Raw genomic sequence first — 24,492 nt, forward strand, 5'->3', positions numbered from 1 at the left:
AGAGATCAGTTAAGTAACAAGATCAAGGGCGCCTGGGTGGCTCGGTGGGTTAAGCCACTGCCTTCGGCTCGGGTCATGATCTCAGGGTCCTGGATCGAGCCCCGCATCCGGCTCTCTGCTCGGCAGGGAGCCTGCTTCCTCCTCTCTCTCTCTCTCTGCCTGCCTCTCTGCCTACTTGTAATCTCTCTCTGTCAAATAAATAAATAAAAATCTTTAAAAAAAAAAAAAAAAGTAACAAGATCAAGTTCAGACAACTAGTGAACAAAGAATTCAAGCCCAACATGTCCAGCGCTGGAGCCCGTGGGCCTCAGTACTACTGTATATCACTACGAACCTAGAATTACCCCTACCATTTCTTCCCTATGTCCAGGCCGGTAGAGTCAGACCTTTCAGAGCAACAGTTTACTATCCTCATTCTAAAACTTACCCTTGTAGGGAAAGACATGCGGTTGCCTGAGTTCCCCATCCCTTGCCCAGAATGGCACTCCCAGCAAGGGTGCCATCAAGAACAATTCGGTGAGCGCTTATGTAAGTGCCCGGTGGCTGGCAGCAGGCCGAATGAGAAAGGGAAGAGTCATGCTCCACTTTTCTTCCCACCCGCTCTCTCCCTAGTTCTTCTCAATTACAGCGGCCCATATCTGAGTTTCAACAAATCAGTTTACGTGGTGAAACAGAAGTCATCATAACAAAAATATCCACCAATAAACTGTTTGCTTAATAAAATGACTTTGCACATACAACTACCTCTTCAATGTCAATGCTAACCGAAACCTAGCTAGCAAAAGATGAGAATTTTCACGAAGTTGATAAAAAACCATGTAAAAAAAGGCTCCAATGACACACAAAGGCACTAACTTATGGTCTCACACAGGTAGCTACATTTTAAAAATGAAAAATAAAAACTGTACCATTATATCTCAAAACATAATGGTTTTGCATTAAAATGGTAAAGAGAGAGTCCTCACTTTTTTTTTGTTTTTTGTTTGTTTTTTTTTGTTTTTATAAAAACAAATGCATGCGTGCACACGCGCATGCACACACACCCACACACACACACAATCGACACTTGATTTTACTCTATTTGTTCCTATAATTAACCCATAGTTAAATAATTATTTCCACTTTGTCATATATATACTAAGACACATAATTTTCATAGTTTTTAGCTTCCTTCTTTAAGACAAAGTCCCAAATTTTCTTTTTCACTATGTACAACTAAATTTCAGTTTTTCTTTTACCTCCAGTAATAATTTATGTAAACATTTTCCTTCCTCCGTTATACTGTGTGTCCCATCCTTACTCACAGAAGCATTGCAATAAAAAAATTTTAATTGTGGGGTGCCTGGGTGGCTCAGTGGGTTAAGCCTCTGCCTTCGGCTCAGGTCATGACCTCAGGGTCCTGGGACTGAGTTAGGCACTGGGCTCTCTGCTCAGCAGGGAACCTGCTCCCCCCACCCCCTGCCTGCCTCTCAGCCTACTTGTGATCTCTCTGTGTGTCAAATAAATAAATAAAATCTTCAAAAAATTTTTTAATTGAACTGAAGTAAAAATCACACTGTCTTAATGTCTAATACCTAAGTTATCAGTTAGCAGATATTGAATTATAGACAGATAATAAGAATGGGAAAGAGGCTAGATGTCTGCAAGATTGGGGTCTGGAATCAACATAAGGACAAGGAGCCAGTAGGAGATGTAATAAAGCCAAAGAAAGGTGGAGGCTCTTGACTTCAGCTGTCATCCAGGTGTGCCGCAGTCATGACATTCAAAGTCATCCATTTGTCAGAACCCGTCAAGATTGTCCCAGCTCCTCCTAAGCCAAACCTAGTTGCCATTCCACAGAGATCCCTGGCACTCTTGGTCAGAGACTTGTAGTTATGCTTGCCCCTGCCCATAATTATGGACTACCACACTCACTGGGTGCCAAACACCATGCTGAGTGTTACTCATTCCACTTTTTAAATATTCATGCTAATTTCCCCCTCCACCTGTGCATTAACCTTTTGGGGGAGGAGGATATATTTTTTGAAAATTAAATACAATAAAAAAGTCCAACACTTGATTTTGCTGTTTGCTCTCAGAATGATCTCATAGCTAAATGATGGAGAGCATTTCTTTAAGACTTGGCACTTAGTATGAAGATTCTGACCTTACACATAAGAGGCTATTTTCAACCACAAATGTCTAACAATTTTACCTGGATAAAGTTTCCAACAACCCTACAAACACATTCTCATCATAGTTGAGAGAGGGCCCAAAAGTAAGTTTAATTCAGCTACAAAATAAATGGATCCTAATGTTTAACATATGTATTAGTTTCCTATGGTGGCTGTAACATATCACTTTAATGGCTGAATCAACACAAATTTATCATCTCACAGTTCCGGAGGCTGGAAGTCCAAAATGAATTTCACTAGGCTAAAATCAAGGTGTTTGCAGGGCTAGGGGAAAAATCCATTTTCTTCTTTTTTTATACCATCTATGGGCTGCCTACATTTCTTGGCCCATGATCACCTTCCAACTTCAAAGTCAGCAATGACCAACGACCAATTAAGTCTTTCTCACAATGCATCACATTGGCACTGATGCCTTTACTCCCTCCTCCATATTTAAGGTATCCTTATGATTCTAATGGACCCACTCAGATAATCCAGGATAATCTCCATATTTTGAAGTCAGCTGATTAGCAACCTTAATTACTTCTGCAACCTTAATATCCTCCTTACCAAGTGACATAATATATTTACAGGTTCTGAGAATTTAGTTGAGAGACCATTATTCAGCCTACCACAGCCTGTCTTTCATACCCAAAGATTCACATCCAGCCCATATGGAAAAATACATTCATTCTATCCAAAAGTCTCAACTAAGCAGAGTATCAATTCAAGGTTTAAAACATGGTCTAGGGGCACCTGGGTGGCTCAGTTGGTTAAGCATCTGCCTTGCACTGAGGTCATCATCCCAGGTCCCTGGGATGGAGCCCCACGATGGGCTCTCTGCTCGGCAAGGAATCGGCTTGTCCCTCCCTCTCTGCACTTCACCCCCACTCATCCTCTTTCTTTCTCTCTTATATTCTGCTCTCTCTCTCTCTCAAATAAATAAAAAAAATATATTTTAAAAAATAAAATAGGGGCACCTGGGTAGCTCAGTCATTAAGCGTTTGCCTTTGGCTCAGGTCATGATCCCAGGGTCCTGAGATTGAGCCCCACATTGGGCTCTCTGCTCAGCAGGGAGCCTGCTTTCCTTCTCTCACTCCCCCTTCCTGTGTTCCAGCTTTCACTGTCTCTCTCTCTCTCTCAAGTGAATAAATAAAATCCTTTTAAAAAATTAAAATAAAATAAAGTAAAATAAAATAAAATCTGGTCTAAATCTTATCAGTTCAAAAGTCCCAAATGTCAGCATCTAAATGAGTTACAATCCATCCTGAGGCCCAATCCCTCTCCATCTGTGAACCTGTGAAACTCAAGAAACAAAATATCTGCTCCCAAAATCTGATAGTACTAATAGACATGGAAAAACATTTATAGACATTCCCACTCAAAAAAAGAGAAAAATGAGGTTAAAAATATTAGACATCAGATCCATGCAACTTTGAGATCCAGCTAGGCAAATTGCATTTGATTTCAAAGTCTGGGAATAATGTTCTGTGGTCCTTGGTTCTACCCTTTAGGATCTCAGCTCTGCCTTCTGGGTTCTCAGTTCTCCCTCTTAAGTCAACCTTATTTTTTCATCAAAGGTGGCACATGTTTGCTGCTAAGTAGATTAAACAACCTGTTTCTTGCTTGTAGAATTGTTGGGATCCAACTACCTTCTTTCTTTACATCCTCTTACTTCTCTTTTCAGGCCCACCCAGATATATTTTTGCTGATAAAATATTCTCGGGAACCATGCAGGTCTCCCACAGAAGTCATGGCAATTTACTCCATTATACAAGGGGCTACTCCAGAGATATTTCCTGGATAAATCCGTCTATCTAACTGGCTTCTGATGAGATGTTTGAGGGAATCCATGAACTACATGTTCAATTTCTTCAAAGTGCCCTCTATGTAACTGAACACTCTGGTCTTACTTCTGAGTCCCTCTCAAAAGGTTTCCTACCCACAACACTGGCTTTCCTCAGAGCAGGAATTTCTGACAGTGACTCTCCTACCTTTAGCATCATTTACGATCTAGGAGGCTGAGGTTTTCTCAAATATCAAGTTCTGATTTCATTTTGCTTAATAGTTCTTCCCTCAGTCTGCCTCTCTATGCTTTTTACTGGAAGAAGCAGCAAGAAAAACCTAGGCTGCACCTTCAGTGCTCTGCACATAAATCATCTCAGTTAAATACCTAAGTTCATATTTATATGCTTTACTTACACAGAACTGCCGGACACAACTTAGCCAAGTTTTCTGCCACTGCATAACGAGGATCCCCTTATCTCCAGTTTGCAATAACATTTTCTTGACTGGGGTGTCTGGGTGGCTCAGCAGTTAAGCCTCTGCCTTCAGCTCAGGTCATGATCTCAGGGTCCTGGGATCGAGCCCCGCATCGGGCTCTCTGCTCAGAGGGTAGTCTGCTTCCCCCCCACCCCGCCCCCACCTGCCTCTCTGCCTACTTGTAATCTCTGTCAAATAAATAAATAAAATCTTAAAACAAACAAACAAACATGTTCTTGGTTTCTGTCTGAGCCCTCACTGGCAGTGTCTTTAATGTCTACATTTTTACCAACAGTCTTTTCATGACAATGTAGGTATTCTCTAAGGACATTTAGTTTTCTCTACCACACTCTTCATTTTCTTCTGAGTCCTCACTAGTAGAACTGCCATCATCCATATCTCTGACAGTCTATTCAAGGCAACCCAGGCTTTTTCTACCGTGCTTTTCAAAATTCCTCCAGTCTATGGCCATTTGCCAATTCCAAAGCCACTTCCATATCTTTAGGTCTTTCTTCCAGGAGGCTCCACTCCCACGTTTTAAAATCTGTATTAGTTTCCTATTGCCCTCTAACAAATCACTGCACACTTAGGGGCTTAAGTCAACACAATTTATTATCTCACAGTTCTAGAAGTCAGAACTGGGTCAAAATCAAATGTCAGCAATGCTGGATACTCTAAAGGAAAATCCATTTCTTGCCTTTTTCACCTTCGCAAGACTGCCCACATTCAATGGCTCGTGGTCTACTTTTATCTTCAAATCCAACAACAGCAGGTCTAGTCATTATCTCATTGTATCATTGACACTGAATCTTCTCCTCCCTCTTCCAGATCTAGAGGACCTTTGTGATTACTTGGGGCCAGAATAGTTTTCTTACCTGAAGTTCAGTTGACTAGCAACCTCAATTTTATGTATAATTTTAATTCCCCCTCGACATGTAACATAATATAGGCTCAGGTTCCTAGGATTGGGACAAAAACATCTTTGAAGGATCATTATTCTGTATACCATAATACACCTTTGCATAATGATAAATTTTCAATTCTCTTCTATTAAAATGGCCCACTGTGTAATCTGGTCCCTGCTCTCTACATGTGTGTCATTTCATATCACAACCCTATGTTTCCACTACAGTGAGTTTTTTCCATCTTGTCAAATGCATAATGCTCATTCCCAGCTTGGGATCTCTGCTCATGCTCTTTTCCCTGTCCCTGTGATTCTCCCTTTCTGAATCCCAGTAGCCTGTCTTCTCCAGACTACTCTTGTAACAGTATCCTATCCTTCAGCTTTCAGCTTCAATGACTCTTCTTCAAAGACAGTGTCCCTGACCCTGTGATTCCCTAGACTATGGATTCCCATTGCACTCTTCGTTTATCCTCATAGCATTTATCTTAATGGTGATTACATTATTATTTGTGTGATTGTTTAATGACTGTTTTTAAGACACTCTGAAAGTAAAGTTCTAACTGATTCCTTTGTTATATGCCTAATACCTAGCAGAACAGGACTGCACAGTATAAGTGCATTTGAATGAATGAACATGTCTCTTTTAATCCTCATAACAACATTAATTTTATACTTGAAAGTACTGAAGTTCAGAGAAATTGAGTAACTTCACCATAGGAAAACAACTAATGAGATTCCACTGGAGCTATCTGGTTTCTAAGCCCATCTCTTTGTCACTGTGTTAGTCTATTCTATCAGGGCACCAATGACATTGTCTCTAAGACCATGGATGTTCAGGGACCATCATACTGACAAATAATCACTGCAGCCTACACTAACTTTCCTTAATGTAGTTACCTTTACCTACTAAAGTCAATGCCACCACCAAATGCCCAATTTCGGTCCTATTTTTAAATACTAACATGAATAGACTTGTGCACACTTTTTCCTTTTAAAATCTTTTTTTTTTTTAAGATTTTATTCATTTGAGAGAGAGAGAGACAGAAAGAGTCCGTGAGCGGGGTGGGGGAGGGGAGAGTCAGAAGGAGAGGGAGAGAGAGAGATTTTCAAGCAGACTCCCCACTGAGTACAGATCCCTTTGTAAGACTTGATCTCAGGACTTATAAGATCATGACTTGAGCTGAAATCATCAGTCCCCGGATGCTTAACCAACTGAGCCACCCAGGCACCCCTTCCTTTAAAATCTTTAAATCTTGGGTCTCAGTGGGTTAAGCACTCTCTCTCTCTCTCTCTCTCCTCCTCACTCTCTCAAATAAATAAAATCTGTAAAAAAGGTAAAATAAAATAAAATCTTTAAATCTTAAAGTTCCTTAAAAATAACTACCAAACTTATTTTCAATTACCAACTCAGGAAAAAAATTATGCTTTGATTTTTATCTACTTCTCTTGTGAGGATTAATGGCATTATAAAATCTGTAAACACCTTAGAAGAAATTTTATTAAACCAACAGATGAAACTATCAACTTTGGGAACATGGCCAGACAAATTTAAAACCAAAGATCTAAAAATCATGCTAACATTGCTAGAAAGTCCTATAACTGTGCTGCTTATGTGTTCATTCTTGGTCTCTCAAGTACAGAGAGGGAAGAACATTATTATGAACACTGTCTTTACAAATGCCTCCTAGACTTTAAACAAGTAGGTAGAATTCTATTTAAAATAAACTGTACAATCCTTAGAACCCTTTACGAGCTTTCATAGGTCTTTTTCATTGTCAGCATTCAGTCCTGTTTTCTTTAAATGTAAATGTATTTTTGTGGCTATGAGTCAGACTGCAGCTAGAAATACTTGGAAGATTTTGATGTAGATTCCAAACTGTTGCCTGGATACCTTTCCTTTTGAAAATGATTATAATTGGCACAGATAAAAAGCTACATTTATTAAAGGATGATCTAATTTAGCATTTTCTTACTTCAATTTCCAATGTACCTACAAATCAAATTTCAACAACAACAAAACAATTTTAGTGATACTATGGTTACTACTAGGATAAAAACCAGGTATGACTTTGAAATATATTTCCATTTGCTTTCATTGTACATAAATAATAAAATATAACTATTAAGTAATAGATTCATATTGCACAATAATTTACAAAAATTATTTATAGTTTCAAAAAGTACTGAATTATAAGCATCTTAAATACCACTAGAGGATAATGAAGTAACCAAAAGGAGAAGAAATATTAAATGAGCAAAAATCACTGGGAAATCATATGCTGAGACTTCTTTAAAGAAACAAAAGAAGATGGTTATACCACTGCAGAAGAAATTTAATGGTTCAAAATCTCTTTCATCTATACAGAACATATCTGATGGCACAAAGTAACTTATCTGATAGGTTTATATGAAATCCGAGAGCATCTCACAGGTTTTGTAGTTTGTTACTATCCTACTATGACATTTTACACACTATACAAAAATATCTGCAGCACTCTCAATTCACTATAAATCAAATCCATAAAATGTTCATAGTCTGAAAGCTTTTGTCTCTCTAAAACCCATGGAATCTCAGAGAAATAGTAGGAGTCAGAACTGACTTCTTAACAACCTTTGCTAACAGCAGAGAAAAGACATTTCCAAGGTAATGCAAAACTAACAGGCAGAGCCAAAGATCCACCTGTTGTCAATTCCATAATCTAAATCTTAGAATAAGAGAAGTTATTAAAGCACAATCAATAGATCAGTAATATATGCCTACTGAGAACATAGCAGGTAGCAAAGACTTCCTGAGTTACTGACTACATGAAATAAGGCTCATAATTTGGCAAGAAATGAAATTTTACATCTTCAAATCTCGAAAACTATATTTATTAGGCATTTACTCTGTCAAAGCTTAGGGCTTGGTACCAGAAAGGGAATAAAAACAATTCATCTACGTGCACTGATATGTAGTTACAATGAACAATTCATTTGCGGCATAATGCCTACCTTGAAGAACTGACAATTTAAATAAAGATGAATACTTAACATTCCTTTAAAAAACTTAACCAGGAAAAGATATTAGTGCCTTAGACTATTTCCTAGAATTGTCTAATTGTCTAGCATGAGACCATAAAATGCACAGTCCTGAGGGTTTCTAGTTACGACACTCAGATAATCTTTAAAGGAAACTAAGAACACAAGTATAATTTAAAGGATCTTTGGAAATTTTAAGGGCACTTTAACATCATTAGTTTATCAGGAGCTTTAGCTTCTGTAAAGCTTTCCAGTTACTCAAATTAGTAGACCTGAGATAACTTTGCTTCCAATTCACAAGGATTGAAAATCAGAGATTTGAAAAAGAAGAAAGAAAGAAAGAAAGAAAGAAAGAAAGAAAATAACAGAGGCTTAACCCTAATGACACTTCCATTCCCCTTTGTGAAGTTTGCTGACACTCTGGTCTTATTCCTTTATTAAATTTTCCAAATTAAATTTGTTTCTAAAGGATTCAGTATCTAAGCTGCACTCCCACCCCTCCCCCAAAAAGACCTCTAAGTAAATAAAATATTATCACAATATTTGTCACAATAAAAATATTTAGTGGGCTCATAATTAAAAGAGAAAATTACATTTTAATTTTTATAAGAGTAAACTTGTTTTAAATAAATGCAACACAATTCAATTTCCTCCTTTTCCCATTGTAAAGCATTAGTGTTACTGTCCATGGTGACACATACTGGTTATGTCAGGCAACAACACCACTACAGAGACATTCAAGTTTTATTTTATGCCTGTTTCTTGGTGGCCGATTTGCTGAAGTGGTTTTATTTTGCATATCCAACTCTTTAGCAATTATGAGTTGCACTTCTCTTGAAGCCAAAATCACAAAAGAAAAATCTGGGTGACTAGGGAGAAGATGCTTCAGTCAGTCTATCAGATATTTTAAACCAAACTTCATTTCTCTTTTGCCTTCATCTATACTGCATTGTATGTGAAAAGAATCTTTCTGTATGTATTTAGCCACCTTTTAGAAACTCATATTACATTTTTCCACAAACCAAACAATATTCAAAAGCTTTTAAAAAAGTCAAAGGTTTTAAGCATTGCGATTTGCTTCTGACTACATATTCAAATATAAATGAAAATGCAGACACTTATGCATCGCCAACACCCACAGACTCCAAAAAAAAAGTTCTATAATATTAAGCATATAATTAATAGTGATTCAAGATATACCTTTGAATTAAAATTTATTTGTAAAGTTTCAAAAGAATACTGAAGAGAATATTATTCTCTTTCTCTTGACACTAACAGAGTAGAATCATGATCTCTTAAAGAGGAATTGTTTCAAATATGGTGTATTTGTGATATACAGTAGATAAAACTATTGAGAGCGATTCATTTTTCCAGAAAGCTACTCCACATAAAGAAATTCCTCCCAACCAGGCACCACTGTACCTGAAACTTTCAGAGAGCCATGTCTTAACTAAGATTAAGCTATCCTATTTTCTACCTTAATCAATTTCACCCAAACGAGGCATTTGTGCTATAATTCATTGTTCCCCAGACTCTAAAATCAACCATCTGCCATCGGAGTTTCTGTACAGTAATTAAGGAACTATCCATTAGAACTGGCAAGAGTACAAAGTAAGGAGGAGAGGGCGGGAGGGGAGAAAAACAACCACTTAAAAAAAGATGGTAGGTGTGTGTGTGTGTGTGTGTGTGTGTCACATTAACCCCTCCAAATCTCAGCTCCAGATACTGCCATCCATGAGGCAATACTGAAGTTAGGAGGAGCTGTTGAGGCCAACTCCCTCCGGGATTATCCGAACTGAAACTGCATTGGGGACTCAGCACGCGCTCCATACCTTGAAAGAGAAAGGCTTTCGTCCCATTATGCAGTCCGGGGACCTGGCGCACTCCAGTCGTGGACTCCCCAAGTTCTAACTCAGTTAAGATGTCAATCTGTAGGGAGGGGTCCACACCAAGTCCCCAGACTGGTGGGAGGGTGGGGGAGAAAGAAAAAGCTCCATCAAAATACAAACCTCTTCCTCCAGGGCATCAAAGACCGGTGTCTTGGAGACAGTATTGGGAACTGACTAGGGAGTCGACTCCCTCCTCCACCGCGCAGAGCCTTACCTGAAATCAGCAGCCAAGCTCTAAATAGCGGAGCACCCAGTCCCATTTCCCTGACCTACTTTAAACCCCTCTCCGTGCAAAGTTCCCCCTCGGCTCTCAGACCCTGGACTAGGGGTGTGACCGGCCCTGACGTCTCCAAGGCAAGCACAGAAAAATCCAAATCCAAACCCACCCTCTACTCCAAGCTTCCTACTCTAGACCTACTTCGGGTGCAGGAAAAGCAAGGCGTCCCCAACCAGCTCCTGCTGCCCCGAGGCGAGGGCCATGGGTTCCCCGGCCCCAGCTCTGGGCCACTCACCTGCTCCGAGACCGAAGATCAAACAGAATGTTCTCAGTAAGACCCGAGACTCCATGGTGTGGATCTGCTCAGTCCATCGTCTCTGTCTTTAAAAATAAAAATAAAAATCGAAGAGGTTCTCGGAATCGAGCGGGAAAATAGCGTTTGTGCCTCCTGCCTCTTCCTCGCATTTACTGATTAGTAGGATTAATACGATTTGGTTGCCTAAGAAAAAAATGGGAGGACCCCCCAGGCACGTGAAGAACTTAGACCCTCCAATGCGCACATCATTCCCACACGCAGAGCCGAGGCGGCAGCGCGGGCAGAGCCGGAGGTGCCCAGAGGGAGGGGTCGGGCTCGCTCGGGGGCTGCTCCGCGGGGGAATTAGCTCTGGAGCTGAATAAAAGCAGCCGAAGGCAAGCACACCCAGAGGAAGGGAGGCGGCCCCAAGAAAGACGGGGGTGGGGCGGCCCCGCACCCGCCCGTCTTCCCCTGCCGCGCGAACCTGTTGTAAAGGCAGAGACAATGGAGAGAGCGCCGGAGACGCGCGGTGGAGAGACGGCTCCCCCGGAGCGGGAGGGGCAGGCCCGGGGAGGCGGGGAGAGGAAGGACAGGGAGGGACCGCCGAGGGCGAGGCCCGGCACTCGGCGTCCCACTACAGCCCCTGCTCGGAGCCGGTCCAGCTAGCCCGGGGGCTGCTGCAGCCCCGCCCTCCTTCCTCCCTCACTCGCTGACTCGGGCAACGCCAACCTCCTTTCAGGATCCAAAGATCTAAATTCAAGGTGCTAAGTTGATGGGCGGTCTTTGCCTTCACCCCCTGATTTCGGGCGCGTGTCCTGAAAGGCCGTCGGAGAGAAAGGACCACCCAGTCGCAGAAGGCGAGGCTAGGAGACGCGCTCGCCCGCCCTTTAGGCAAAGGAGGGAAGCCGGCGTACAATCGTGCGCTGGGCTCCGAAGCAGCCCCGGGGACTGCAAAGGGAACTCCTTCGCCGGGGCATGCGGAGGAGGGCCGCCCAAAGCAAGCTAGACTCTCAAGGTGGGGCTGGACTAAGTAGAGAGAGACTGGCAGAGGCGGGTGGCGAGCCTGGGAAGCCCGGGCAGCCCTAAGGGAGAGGTTCCCTGCCCGGGGCGGGGCGCTGGAGAGCTTCACTAGCGCGGAGCGCGCAGGGGAGAACTTATACTGGAACTGCTGGACAGCTCCGGGACCTCGCGCGCCCCCTGCCACACAACACGGAAAACCGAGCTCTGGTTCTCCAGGACACGCACACAGCAGGAGACAAGGGCACCAGAGCCAGCGTGCCTGCTACACCAAAAAGAGATAGATGATCGGTAGGTAGATAAATGGGTGGATGGATGGATGGATGGATGGAAGGATGGATGGATGGAAGGAAGGAAGGAAAAGAGAAAGGAGAGAAATAAGCAGAAGGCAGAGCTTGGGCAAGATAGAAGAGCTACCCTGTTGTTGACCACACACACTCAAGCAGGCTCTACCCACCATTCTAACTCTGGGACCATAACAGTGAGGACATCTAAGATCTAATTCTCAACAGGAGAAAATACACTTAAAGTCAATTGCACATAATATTTTTCAACACAGCCCTAAAATTTTGAGGTAAATTTTGAATAATGACATTCAAAGCCCATATTGAAAAGTAAGGGTTTCAAAAGTGATTAAAATGTTAATTGCTCCAAAAATCAATTGAGTATCTTAACTTTTCATCCGAACAAGTAGATTCTGAATTCTTTAACAGGATCCTACACAGCTAGTTACCAAAATGGAGTCTGAGTCTCCAGCAGAGAAATATGTACTATATTATACTATAATGGGGTGAGGGGGGCATTTTTAGCTCTACTGTTGGATTTTTTAAGCAAAAAAATCAGAATCAGGGAACTTTTTCAGTTTAATTTTTAATTGTCACTATCAAAATTTCCACTTAATTCTACTTGGGATTTTGCAAACTTTAAGAAAGAAATATTCCAGTACTTCATGAAATGTTGTTGTATGAAATTTCCTAAGTTTGCAAAACAAAATAAAATTAATCTAGTTGAACTGAATTAATTTGAAGGAAATTATTCATCAGGAAATTAAAGATCTTTCTATAGCTGTACATCCAAAATATTGGATTGTAATAAGTTACATGAAATAAAAGTTACACGAAATACAAAAGTTACATGAAATAAATTTTAAATAATCTTATTATTTAAAATTCTACTGGAAGATAAGATAAGAAGGGAAAGTAAATATACATATACATACATATTTACATATAGAAGTTCTCCAAACCTACAGATACTCAACCAAATCACAGAATCAGTACTCTTCGATCTCGCTGATGCTCACCTATTACATGCTGAAGGCTGGTGGTTAGTAAGCTTGTCTCTAGTTCCCCCCCACACACAACACACGCACTTATGTTCCCTCCAGAAGAGTGGTATTTTGTCCCCCCAAATTATTGCAGTTTAACCTGCTACTGTAATTATGTGACCTAACTAAAGTTATGGAAACCATTAAAATATGACCACAGAAAGAGAGAGAGAAAGTTATTTCTATAAAACTAAAGTATAAAGTTTTGGAAAACTGTAAGAAATGCAAGTTGTATTAGCTAGGGCCTGGGCAAGGTTCTCAACTTTAGAGCTTGGACATTTTTGAAGTTGGATACTTCTTTATTAAGAATTTCCTGTGCTTTTTAGAATAATTAATAGCATCCTGGTTTCTATAACTAAAAGCCAGTATTTTTAATATTCAATAGTATCTATATGTCTTATAATTATATCTTTTTGTGTAGTTTCTTAAATTGATGCTCTAGGGAATAAAATATACATACTTAACTTCTCACCATCTATTCTCAAGTCTATAGGTTACCATTTCTACATTGGGATGTAGAAACTTTACCAACGTATTGGTCTGTTTATCCTCATCCATTTATGTTGTGGTTGTCATTTATATTAAATCTGCATACACTGAAACTTCCTTCAGAAAATGTTAAAATGTTTGCTTATAGTCATTGTGGTAGAAATCAAAATGCCCTTTCCCATCCTCCAAAAATACATGTCCTATTGCTAGAACTTGTGAATGTTACCTTACATGGCAAAGGGACTTGAAGAAGGGATTAAGATTTCCATTCAGGTGACCTTAAAATAGGGAGATTACCCTGGATTGTTTGGATGTGGTCAATATAATCACAAAGGTCCTCATATGTGCAAGAGGACAGCAGAAGAGAAGTTTAGAGTAGCATAAAATGAGAAGAATTTGTTTTGCTGTTGCTGCCTATGATGATGGAAATATATAGAAGGGCTATGAGCCAAGGTATGTGGGTGGGCAGCCTTGAGAAGCTAGAAAGTACAAGAAAAAGGATTCTCCTCTACATCCTTCAGAAAGGAACAGAACACTGCCAATACCCTAATTTTAGCTCACTGAGATCCATTTTAGACTTGTGAACTACAGAACTATAAAATAATAAATTTGTGCTGTTTTAATCCCCTAACTTTGTGATCAGCATTCACAGAAAATTAATGTAAATACTAACCACATAATGAAAAGTTCAGTCAAAATGGAAGATTCTACTGACCCTGAGAAGATTCCCTTCTACCATGTACATATCACAAAGCCAAATGAAATATTTAATATCATTTTTATTCATAAGAAGAAAGAAAATTCTCAGATGCTATGAGAAAAAAGGTAGCTGGAGATTGGCAGAGAACGGAGTAGCAAATGCAATGATTGGGAGAGGGTAGGACGTAGGATTTCAGACTTAATAGGGGACCCAAGACAACGGGGTAGGATTTTAACATCCACACAAGAACTGGAAACAATGAATTATGGGCAAAGCCAGAAGAGGTGAAGATATTACTGGTCTCTCTGATAAAAATAGGAAGCTTTAAAGGATTATACTGTATGTAAAAAGAAACTTTGAAATTTTTGTACATTGGTCTATGAAGTGACAAAATTGCCTTCCAGCTGCACATGACCACAGATGGAAAATAAAGTCATCTATAATAAATGTCAATTCTTAAGCCTTGCCACTTGCAGATACACAGTCCAAAATTACACTCCCACTGGTGTAGGAATTCTACAGTCAGAAATTAGAATAAATCCCACAGAGTCTCCTGAAGAAGAAAATGTAAAACTTCTATTAAGGGACCCTCCATAACCTCTAGCATATAAGAGGAAAGTTTCTGATAAGCATAAGATCACAATATAACAATAAGAACAACACTGAAATAAAGTACCATGAGAAACAGCCAGGAGGCACACACACAGAAAAAGAACATTAGTGTCTCATGAACTCAGAATATTATAAAAATGTGATAGAAAGTACAAAATAAGTATGTTGAATGATTAATAATTTTTTGTAAAGGAATACAAAAAATGAAAGAACAGAATTGGATGAGAAAAGATCAAGCAGATTTCAAAAGAATTAAAATGGAACTTCTGGAAATAAAATATATTTAAAAGCTATTGGCTATAAAAAGCAACAGATAAAACAGAACTGAAAATTAGTGAACAAATAAAAAAACTTAGAACAAAAAATGAGATCTGAGAATGTTATTGAGAATGGACAAGAATGATAAGAAGATGGAACACGTGAAAAAAAACACGAATATTAGAATTAGAAGATCCAACACACAACTACTTAGAGATATGGAATAAGAGCCTAGACAGAAAGGAAGCAGACAAAGTTATAGGAAATATTTAAGAAACAAATAAAAAACTTTCAAAAGTTGAAGGATAGGAGACTAATTCTGGGTAAGATAGAACAAGCACACTTCACCCTCCCCTCTCCCTCTGAAAGCTATAGAATCTAGACAGAATGCATGGAGTATTTGAGGACTCTGATAATTAAACAGCAGCAGGCAAATTGAGAAAGAGCAGAGTCTGAAGTACTACCATACTGGCAGCAAGTACTTCTAAGAATAAACCACCATCAGAGTCAGACTGCCTCTGAGTGGTACACACAGAGGATAAATCTGAATATCCCACAAAGTCTTTGAAACCACACCAAAAAAAAAAAAAAAAAAAGCTAGTGAAAATTTGAATTTGCAGTCTAAATCCTACTGACTCACTTGTCTGCTTTTAAAAAAAAAGTACTTAAGATTCAGAGTCTCATAATATTAAAATGTTCAGGATATAATCTGAAATTATTTGGCATATGAAAAAAAAAACAGGGAAACTGCAACTTAAATCAGAAAAACACAATCAACAAACACTGATGTCAAGATGATAGACTTGGAATAATTTTTAAAAGACATTAAAGAAGCTATTATAAAAATGCTCCAAAAAAAAGGGCAAATACTCTTGAAACAAATGAGAAGTGGCATCAAATAAATAAAAGTCAAGATTTTAGAACTGGAAAGCATAAAAACTCAATATTTAAAATTCATTAAAATGAGTTAGTACTAGAGATGATAGAGGAAAGAGTGAGTCTGATAGATCAATTGAAATTATCTAATCTGAACAACAGAGGGAAAAAAATTTAATTAATATAATAGCAGAAATCTGTGAGACAATACCAAAAGAAACTTGTCTTCAGAATCCCAAGAGAAAAGAGTTCAGTCCAAAAAGAGTTTCCAGAAATAATGGCTTAACAGCATATCAATAATAGGTAAACTATGGAGAGAACTTAAATACCCATCAACTGATGAACAGATAAAGAAGATGTGGCATGTCTATATTATGGAATGGAATATCACTCAGCCATCAAAAAGAACGAAATCTTGCCATTTGCAATGATATGGATGGAACTAGAATGTATTATGCTAAATGAAATAAGTCAATCAGAGAAAGACAAATACTATATGATTTCACTCATACGTGGAATTTAAGAAAGAAAACATAACATATGGGAAGGAGGGAAAGAAAAAAAGGAGAGGGAAACAAGCCATAAAGGACTCTTAATGATAGAGAACAAACTGAGAGTTGATGGAGGGAAATGAGTGGGGGATGGGCTAGATAGGTGATGGATGTTAAAAAAGGCACTTGTTGTGATGAACACTGAGTATTGTACATAAGTGATGAATCACTGAATTCTATTCCTGAAACCACTATTGCACTGTATCTTAACTAAAATTTAAATAAAATTTCAAAAAAAAAAGAAAAGAAAAAATGCCTTAAGACTTCTTGAATGTGTCAAAAGACATGAACTTATGGTTTCAAGGAACTCAGTAAATCCCAAAGAGGATAAATTCAAAGGAACCCATGACCAGCCATATCATAATCAAACTGCTGAAAACAATAAAAAATAAAACTATCACAAAGAAAAAAAATATTTAAAGCAACCAGAGAAAAAGGACACTTTATAGGGAAGCAACAACTTGAATTAATTCAGTTTTATCAGAAACCACAAAGGCCAGATGGAGGGGAACAACATTTTTTTTTTAAGATTTTATTTATTTATTTGACAGAGAGAGAAGAGAGAGAGATCACAAGTAGGCAGAGCAGCAGGCAGAGAAAAGGGGGAAAGCAGGCTCCCCACTGAGCAAAGAGCCTGACTCGGGGATCAATCCCAGGACCCTGAGATCATGACCTGAGCTGAAGGCAGAGGCTTAACCCACTGAGACACCCAGGCGCTCCAGGAACAACATTTTTAAAAGTACTCAAAGAATAAAGACATTCTGGAATTCTGTATCTGATGAAAATACTTTCAGAACTAAAGATGAAGGAAAAATATTCTCAGATAAAGGAAATTTAAAAGAACTGGTTATCAGCAACCTACTTTGAAAGAACTGCTACAGGAAGTTCTTCAAACAAAAGAGAAATGATAACAGAAAGACAACTAGCATATCAGGAATGAAGAAATGGCAACAAAAATGGTAAATATCTCAATAAACATAATAGACTGTTCTTCTTTTGAGTCCTATAAAATATGTTTGATGCTTGTATTAGCTTTCTATTGTTGGTATAACAAATTATCATAAACTTAGCTGCTTAAAATAACACAAATATATTGTCTTATAGTTCTGTAGGTCATAAATCAGACACTGGTCTCATTGGGCTAAACTCAAAGTGTCAATAACACTGTATTCCTTTCTGAAGGCTCTGGGAAAACCCTTTCTCAGCTTCTAAAAAGTGTCTGCATTCCCTGGCTCATTACCCCCCTTCTATGTTTAAAGCCAGCAACAGCAGTCTAAGTCTTCCTGACAGTGTATCCTCTGTTTCTTTGATTACAGTTTAGAAAGGTCCTCAAGCTTTTAAGCACTTACATGATGACACTAAGGTCATCTGGATAATCTAGGATAATCTAGGACCTCAACAAAGGCCCTTAACCTTAATTACTTGTACAAAGTTCTTTTGTCAGGTAAGGGAATAGAGTCACAGGTTCTAGGGATTAGGGCGTAGATATCTTTGAGGAGCCATTCTTCTGGCTATCATAGTGACCGAAAGAAATATTTTTAAATTGTCTAGATGGGTTTAAAAGTATGTTTATTAATATATAAAACAACCACAACATAAAGAGATGAGGATAAATGAACCAATATGGTGATAAATTTTCTACATTCTAATTGAAGTGGTAGCATATGAACTCGAAGGAGACAGTGAATAGGTAAGTATGTATAGTTTATTCTCTAGAACACTAACTTAAAAAACACTAACTTAAAACTTTAACTATACAAGATCCAGTTAAAGATACAAAAGATAAAACAGAATACTAAAAAATATTCAAATAACTTGAAAGAGGAAGGAAAGGGTTAAGAGAGAAATAGAAGGAATACAGACAAAAGAAATAATAAAATGGTAGACCAAAATCCAATACCAATAACGGCATTAAATGTAAGTGGTCTAAACACAACAACGAAAAGACCAAAATTGTCAGAATGGACTCAAAAAATATAACCTAACTATATGCTATTAAAAAATTCACTTCAAATATACTGTGGTAAATTTAAGGTAAAAGAATTAAGAAAAAGTATACTATGCAAACATCTATCAAAAGAAAGTTGGAATGGTTATATTAATATAAAAAAAAAGAGTAAACTTGAGAGCAAAGAAAACTACCATGGAAAAAGAGGTACATTATAGAATACTAAAAGGATCAATTGGCAAAGAAGACATAACAATCCTAAGTGTGTCTGCTCATAATAGCAAACTTTAAAATACATGAAGCATTTGCCTTAAAGAAATGGTGACAGAACTGGAGGAAGCAACTGACAAATCCACAATTATAGTTAGGAACTTCTTATACTCCTCTCTTGCAGTCAATGGAAATCTCTAGTCCCAGATAATTTCAATTCCAAATTCCACCAAACATTTAAAGAAGAAATAACATCAAGCATAAACAAATCTTCCAGAAAACAGAAGAGGAGGGAATGATTCCCACTTCTTTTCATAAGACTAGCATTACTAATATAAAAACTAGACAAAGACAATGAAAAACAAAAACAAACCAAAAAAAGAAAATTAGAACATAGACACAACATGTATCTTTTGAACATGGACACAAAATATATCTTTTGAACATACATGCAAAATCCTCAAAAAAATATTAGTAAATCAAATCCAACAATATATAAAAACAACAACAAACAATAACAAAGTAGGGTCCTTTCCAGAAATGTATAGTTGAGTCAACATTTTAAAGATCAATGTAATCTACCATTTTACAATCTAAAAAAGATAAATTACATGATCATATTAATTGATACAAGAAAAACATTAGATAAAATTCAACTATTGATAATAAAATAAATAACTCACTGTGAAGTAAAAATAGAAGGGGATTTGCTCAATTTAATAAAGGACATTTAAAAATATTCTGCCTTGGGGCACCTGGGTGGCTCAGTGGGTTAAAGCCTCTGCCTTCGGCCCAGGTCATGATCCCAGCTGGCGTCCTGGGATCGAACCCCACATTGGGCTCTCTGCTCAGCAGGGAGCCTGCTTCCCTCTCTCTCTCTACCTGCCTCTCTGCCTACTTGTGATCTCTGTCTGTCAAATAAATAAAATCTTAAAAAATAAATAAAAAATAAATAAATAAAAATATATATATTCTGCCTTAACAACAAAACACCACTGGAGTTTCCAATCAGTGAAATGAGCCAAGAAAAAGCAAAAACCATTCAGTTTGGAAACGAAGAGATAATAATTTTTTTGAAGACTTTATTTATTTACTTGACAGAGTGGGGGTGAGAAAGGGAATACAAACAGGGAAAGTTGGAGAGGGAGAAGCAGGCTCCCACTGAGCAGGGAGCCTGATGCAGGGCCTGATCCTAGGACCCCAGGATCATGACTGGAGCCAAAGGCAGATGCTTAACAACTGAGATACCCAGGCACCCCAAGATAATATTTTTTTCCCTAGACATTTTGGTCATCTACATTTAAACACCCCCAAAGCATCTTTGAAAAACCTATTAGAATAGTGAGTTTAGCAATGTTATTGAATACAAGGTCAACATATAGAAATAAATTATATGTAATATGGTTGCAAGGAATCACTGAAAATGTAAATAAAAAACAATACCATTTATAATAGCATTAAAAGAAAAAAATGCATATAGAGAAATCTAACTATAGAGAAGATTTAACACTGGGAATTACAGAACATTGCTGAATGAGATTAAAGACCTAAAGGTATGAAAAGATTCATCATGGTAATCAATAAGAAGATTTAATGTTACGGTATCAATTATATTCATATAGATCTAAAAATTTAAGACAATCCCACTCAAAATCCCAGTAGTCTACTTGGTAGCAATTGATAAGCTGATTCTAAAACTTATATGGAAAGGCAAAGAAAATAGAAAAGCCAAAAATAATTGAGAAAGAGAAAAACTAGAGGATTAATGCCATCTGACTTTAAGTATAAGAGTATAAGAATAAGAATATACTAAAAGATACATCATAGATCAAGACTATGTTATTAGGATGAGGACATCCTAATAAAAATTAGTGGAATAAACAAAGGAGTATAGGAATAGACTCACAGGTATGCTTAACTGATTTTTTATGAAGGCACAGATATTTCAATGAATAATTGATACCTTTTTTAGATTCTAATTCCAGTATAACTTATGTTATATTAATTTCTTTTTTAATTTAAATTTAAATTAGTTAACATATAGTGTAGTATTGGTTTCATGAGTAGAATTTAGTGATTCATCACTTATATATAACACCTGGTGTTCATCTCTACAAGTCCCCTCCTTAACGCCCATCACCCATTTAGCGCATCCTTCCCACCTTCCTCCCCTCTAGCAACCTTCAGTTTGTTCTCTGTAATTAAGAGTCTTTTATGGTTTCCCTCCCTCTCTATTTTTCATATTATTTTATTTATTCTTCCCTTCCCCTGTGTTTATCTGTTTTGTTTCTGAAAGTCCATATATGAGTGAAATTATATATTTGTCTTTCTTTGACTGACATTTCACTTAGCATAATACACTCTAGTTCCATCCACTTCATTCCACATGTCAAGATTTCATTCCTCTTGATGGCTGAGTAATATTTCCTTGTGTAGACACTTCTTCTTTATCCATTCATGAATCAATGGACATTTGGGCTCTTTCCATAATTTAGCTATTGCTGATAGTACTGCTATAAATATTGGCACGTGTGTGCCCCCTTCAAATCAGCACTTTTGTATCCACTGGATAAATGCCTAGTAGTGCAATACCTGGATGGAAAGGTAGCTCTATTCTTAACTTCTTCAAGAACCTCCATGCTTTTTCAAGAGTGGCTGTACACAGTTTGCCCTCCCACAAACAATGCAAAAGATTTTCCCTTTCTCCACATCCTCACCAACATGTGTTGTTTCCTGAGTTGTTCATTTTAGCCATTCTGACAGGTGTGAGGTGGTATTTCACTGTGGTTTTGATATGTACTTCCCTGATGATGAATGATGTTGAGTATTTCTTCATGTGTCTGTAAGCCATTTGTATGTCTTCTTTGGAGAAAAGTCTGTTCATGTCTTCTGCCCATTTCTTAACTGGATTATTTACTTTGGAGTGTTGATTTGATGAATTCTTTAATGATTCTGGACACTAGCCCTTTATCATATATGTCATTTGCAAATATCTTCTTTCATTCTGTAGGCTACCTTTCAGTATTATTGATTGTTTCCTTGGCTGTGCAGAAGCTTTTTATCTTGATGAAGTCCCAATAGTTCATTTTTGCTTTTGTTTCCTTTGCCTCCAGAGACACATCTAGTAAGAAGTTGCTGTAGCCGAGGTCAGAGGTTGTTGCTTATTTTCTCCTCTAGGATTTTGGTGAGTTCCTGTCTCACATTTAGGTCTTTTATCCATTTTGAATTTATTTTTGTGTATGGTGTAAGAAAGTGGTCCAGTTTCATTCTGCAAGTCACTCTCCGGTTTTCCCAACATCATTTGTTGAAGAGACTTTCTTTTTTTTCCACCTGATATTCTTTGATGTTTTGTCAAAGATTAGTTGACCATATATTTGTGCATCCATTTCTGGGTTCTCTATTCTGTTCCATTAATCTATGTATCTGTTTTCATGCCAGTACCTACTGTCTTGATGATTATAACTTTGTAATAGAGCTTGAAGTCTGGAATTGTGATGCCTCCCACTTTGTTTATATTTTTAAAAATTGCTTTGGTTATTTGGGCTCTTTGGTGGTTCTATATGAATTTTAGAATTGGTTCTTCTAGTTACATGAAAAATGCTGGTGCTATTTTGAACAGGCTTGCATTGAATGTGTGGATTGCTTTGCCATTGACATTTTAACAATATTCGTTCTTTCAATCCATGAGCATGGAATGTTTTTCCATTTCTTTGTGTCTTCCTCAATTTCTTTCATAAGTGTTCTACAGTTTTCAGAAGTAGAGATTTTTTGGTCAGAACTCTTTTGGTCAGGTTTATCTCTAGGTATCAAATGGTTTTTGTGTGATTGTAAATGGGATCGATTCCTTAAATTCTCTTTCTGTTGCTTTATTATTCATACAGAAATGCAACAGATTCCTGTATGTTGATTTTACATCCAGCAACTTTGTTGTAATCATGTATCAGTTCTAGCAATTTTTGGTGGAGTCTCCTAAGATTTCTTCGTTGAGTATCAGGTGTTCTGGAAAGAGTGAAAGCTTAAGTTCTCCTTGTTGATTTGGATGCCTATTACTTCTTTTGGTTGTCTGATTGCTGAGGCCAGGTATTATGTTGTTGAACCACAGTGGTGGGAGTGGACATTCCTGTCATATTCCTGACCTTAAAGGAAAAGATCTCAGTTTTTCCCTATTGGGGATGATTATTAGCTGTGGGTCTTTGCACATGGTCATTATGATGTTGAGGTATATCCCTTCTATCTGTACTTTCTTGAGGGTTTTTATTCAGAAAGCATGCTACATTTGTCAAATATTTTTTCAACTATTGAGAGGATCATATGGTTCTTGTGCTTTCTTTTATTAAAATGGTGTATCAGTTGATTGATTGCATACATTGAACCAATCTTGCAGTCCAGGAATAAATCTCACTTGGTCATGATGAATAAGACTTTTAATACATTGTTGGATCCAATAAGCTAATATCTTGTTGAGAATTTCTGCATCTATGTTCATTAGGGATGTTGGTCTATAATTCTCCTTTTTAGTGAAGTCTTGTCTGATTTTGGGATCAAAGTCATTCTGGGCTCATAGAATGGGTTTGGAACTTTCCCTTCCCCTTCTATTTTTTGGAACAGTTTCAGAAGAACATGCATTAATTCTACTTAAATGCTTGATAGAATTCCCATGAGAAGCCATCTGGACTCTTGAATGTTGGGAGGTTTTTGACTACTGATTCAATTTCTTTGCTGTTCAGATTTCTTATTTCTTCTTGTTTCAGTTTTGGTAGTTTATATGTTTCTAGGAATTTATCTGTTTCTTCCAGATTGCCTAATTTGTTGGCAGACAACTGCTCATAATATTCTCTCATTATAGTTTGTATTTCTGTAGTGTTGGTTGTGATCTCTCCTCTTTCACACATGATTTTATTTGGGTCCTTTCTCTTTTCTTTTTGATAAGTTTGGCCGAGGGTTTATCAATCTTATTAATGCTTTCAAAGAGTAAGCTCCTAGTTTTGTTGATCTGTTCTACTGGGTTGTTTTGCATTTCTATATCATTGATTTTTGCTTTAATCTTTATTATTTCCCTCCTTCTGTTAGTTTTAGGCTTATTTTCTGTTCTTTAGGTGTAAGGTTAAGTTGTATATTTGAGACTTTCTTGCTTCTTGAGGAAGGCCTATATTGCTATATACTTACCTCTTATGACCACCTTTGCTGCATCCCAAAGGTTTTGGACCACTGGGTTTCATTTTCATATGATTCCATGTACTTTTTTAATATCTTCTTTAATTTACAGGTTAACTCACCCATTTTTTTTAGATATTTTATTTATTGATTTGTCAGAGAGAGAAAGGACATGAGGGGTGGGGAAGCAGCAGACAGAGGGAGAAGCAAGCTCTCTGCTGAGCAAGGAGCCCATGTGGGACTTAATCCCAGGACCCTGGAATCATGACCTGAGCTGAAAGCTCAGGGTTCCCATTTAACAGACTGAGCCACCCAGAAATCCCAATCCATTCATTCTCTAATAGGATGTTCTTTGCCCTCTGTATACTTGTGGTCTTTCCAAATTTTTTCTTGTGGTTGACTTCAAGCTTCATAGTGTTGTGGTCTGAAAATATGCATGGTGTGATTTTGATCTTTTTGCACTTGTTAAAGCCTGATCTGTGTCCCAATATGCAATCTATTCTGGAGAATGTTTCATTGCACGTGAAAACAGTGTGTATTCTGCTGTTTTAGGATGAAATGCTCTGAATATACCTGTTAAGTCCATCGGATACAGTGTTTCATCAAAGCCCT

The 24,492-nt window shown here is 37.8% G+C and overlaps 1 protein-coding gene across 5 annotated transcripts in view; it reads right to left on the reverse strand.

Moving 5' to 3' along the window:
- Positions 1 to 24,492, reverse strand: part of NELL2 (neural EGFL like 2) — a 414,049-nt gene that overhangs the window by 332,815 nt on the left and 56,742 nt on the right. For 3 of the 5 annotated variants that reach the window (XM_046012522.1, XM_046012521.1, XM_046012520.1), the window contains 2 exons: positions 10,739 to 10,824; positions 10,170 to 10,298 (listed from right to left, as the gene is read on the reverse strand). In XM_046012522.1, the coding sequence (XP_045868478.1) occupies positions 10,170 to 10,298; positions 10,739 to 10,793 (184 nt within the window). In that variant the 5' untranslated portion in view covers positions 10,794 to 10,824. Of the gene's footprint in view, positions 1 to 10,169; positions 10,299 to 10,738; positions 10,825 to 11,222; positions 11,384 to 11,531; positions 11,681 to 24,492 lie in introns of those variants that run through there. The other 2 variants (XM_046012524.1, XM_046012523.1) reach the window with 2 other exon arrangements.

The sequence above is a fragment of the Meles meles genome, chromosome 7 (genome assembly GCF_922984935.1).
Source record: "Meles meles chromosome 7, mMelMel3.1 paternal haplotype, whole genome shotgun sequence".
Lineage (NCBI taxonomy): Eukaryota > Metazoa > Chordata > Mammalia > Carnivora > Mustelidae > Meles > Meles meles.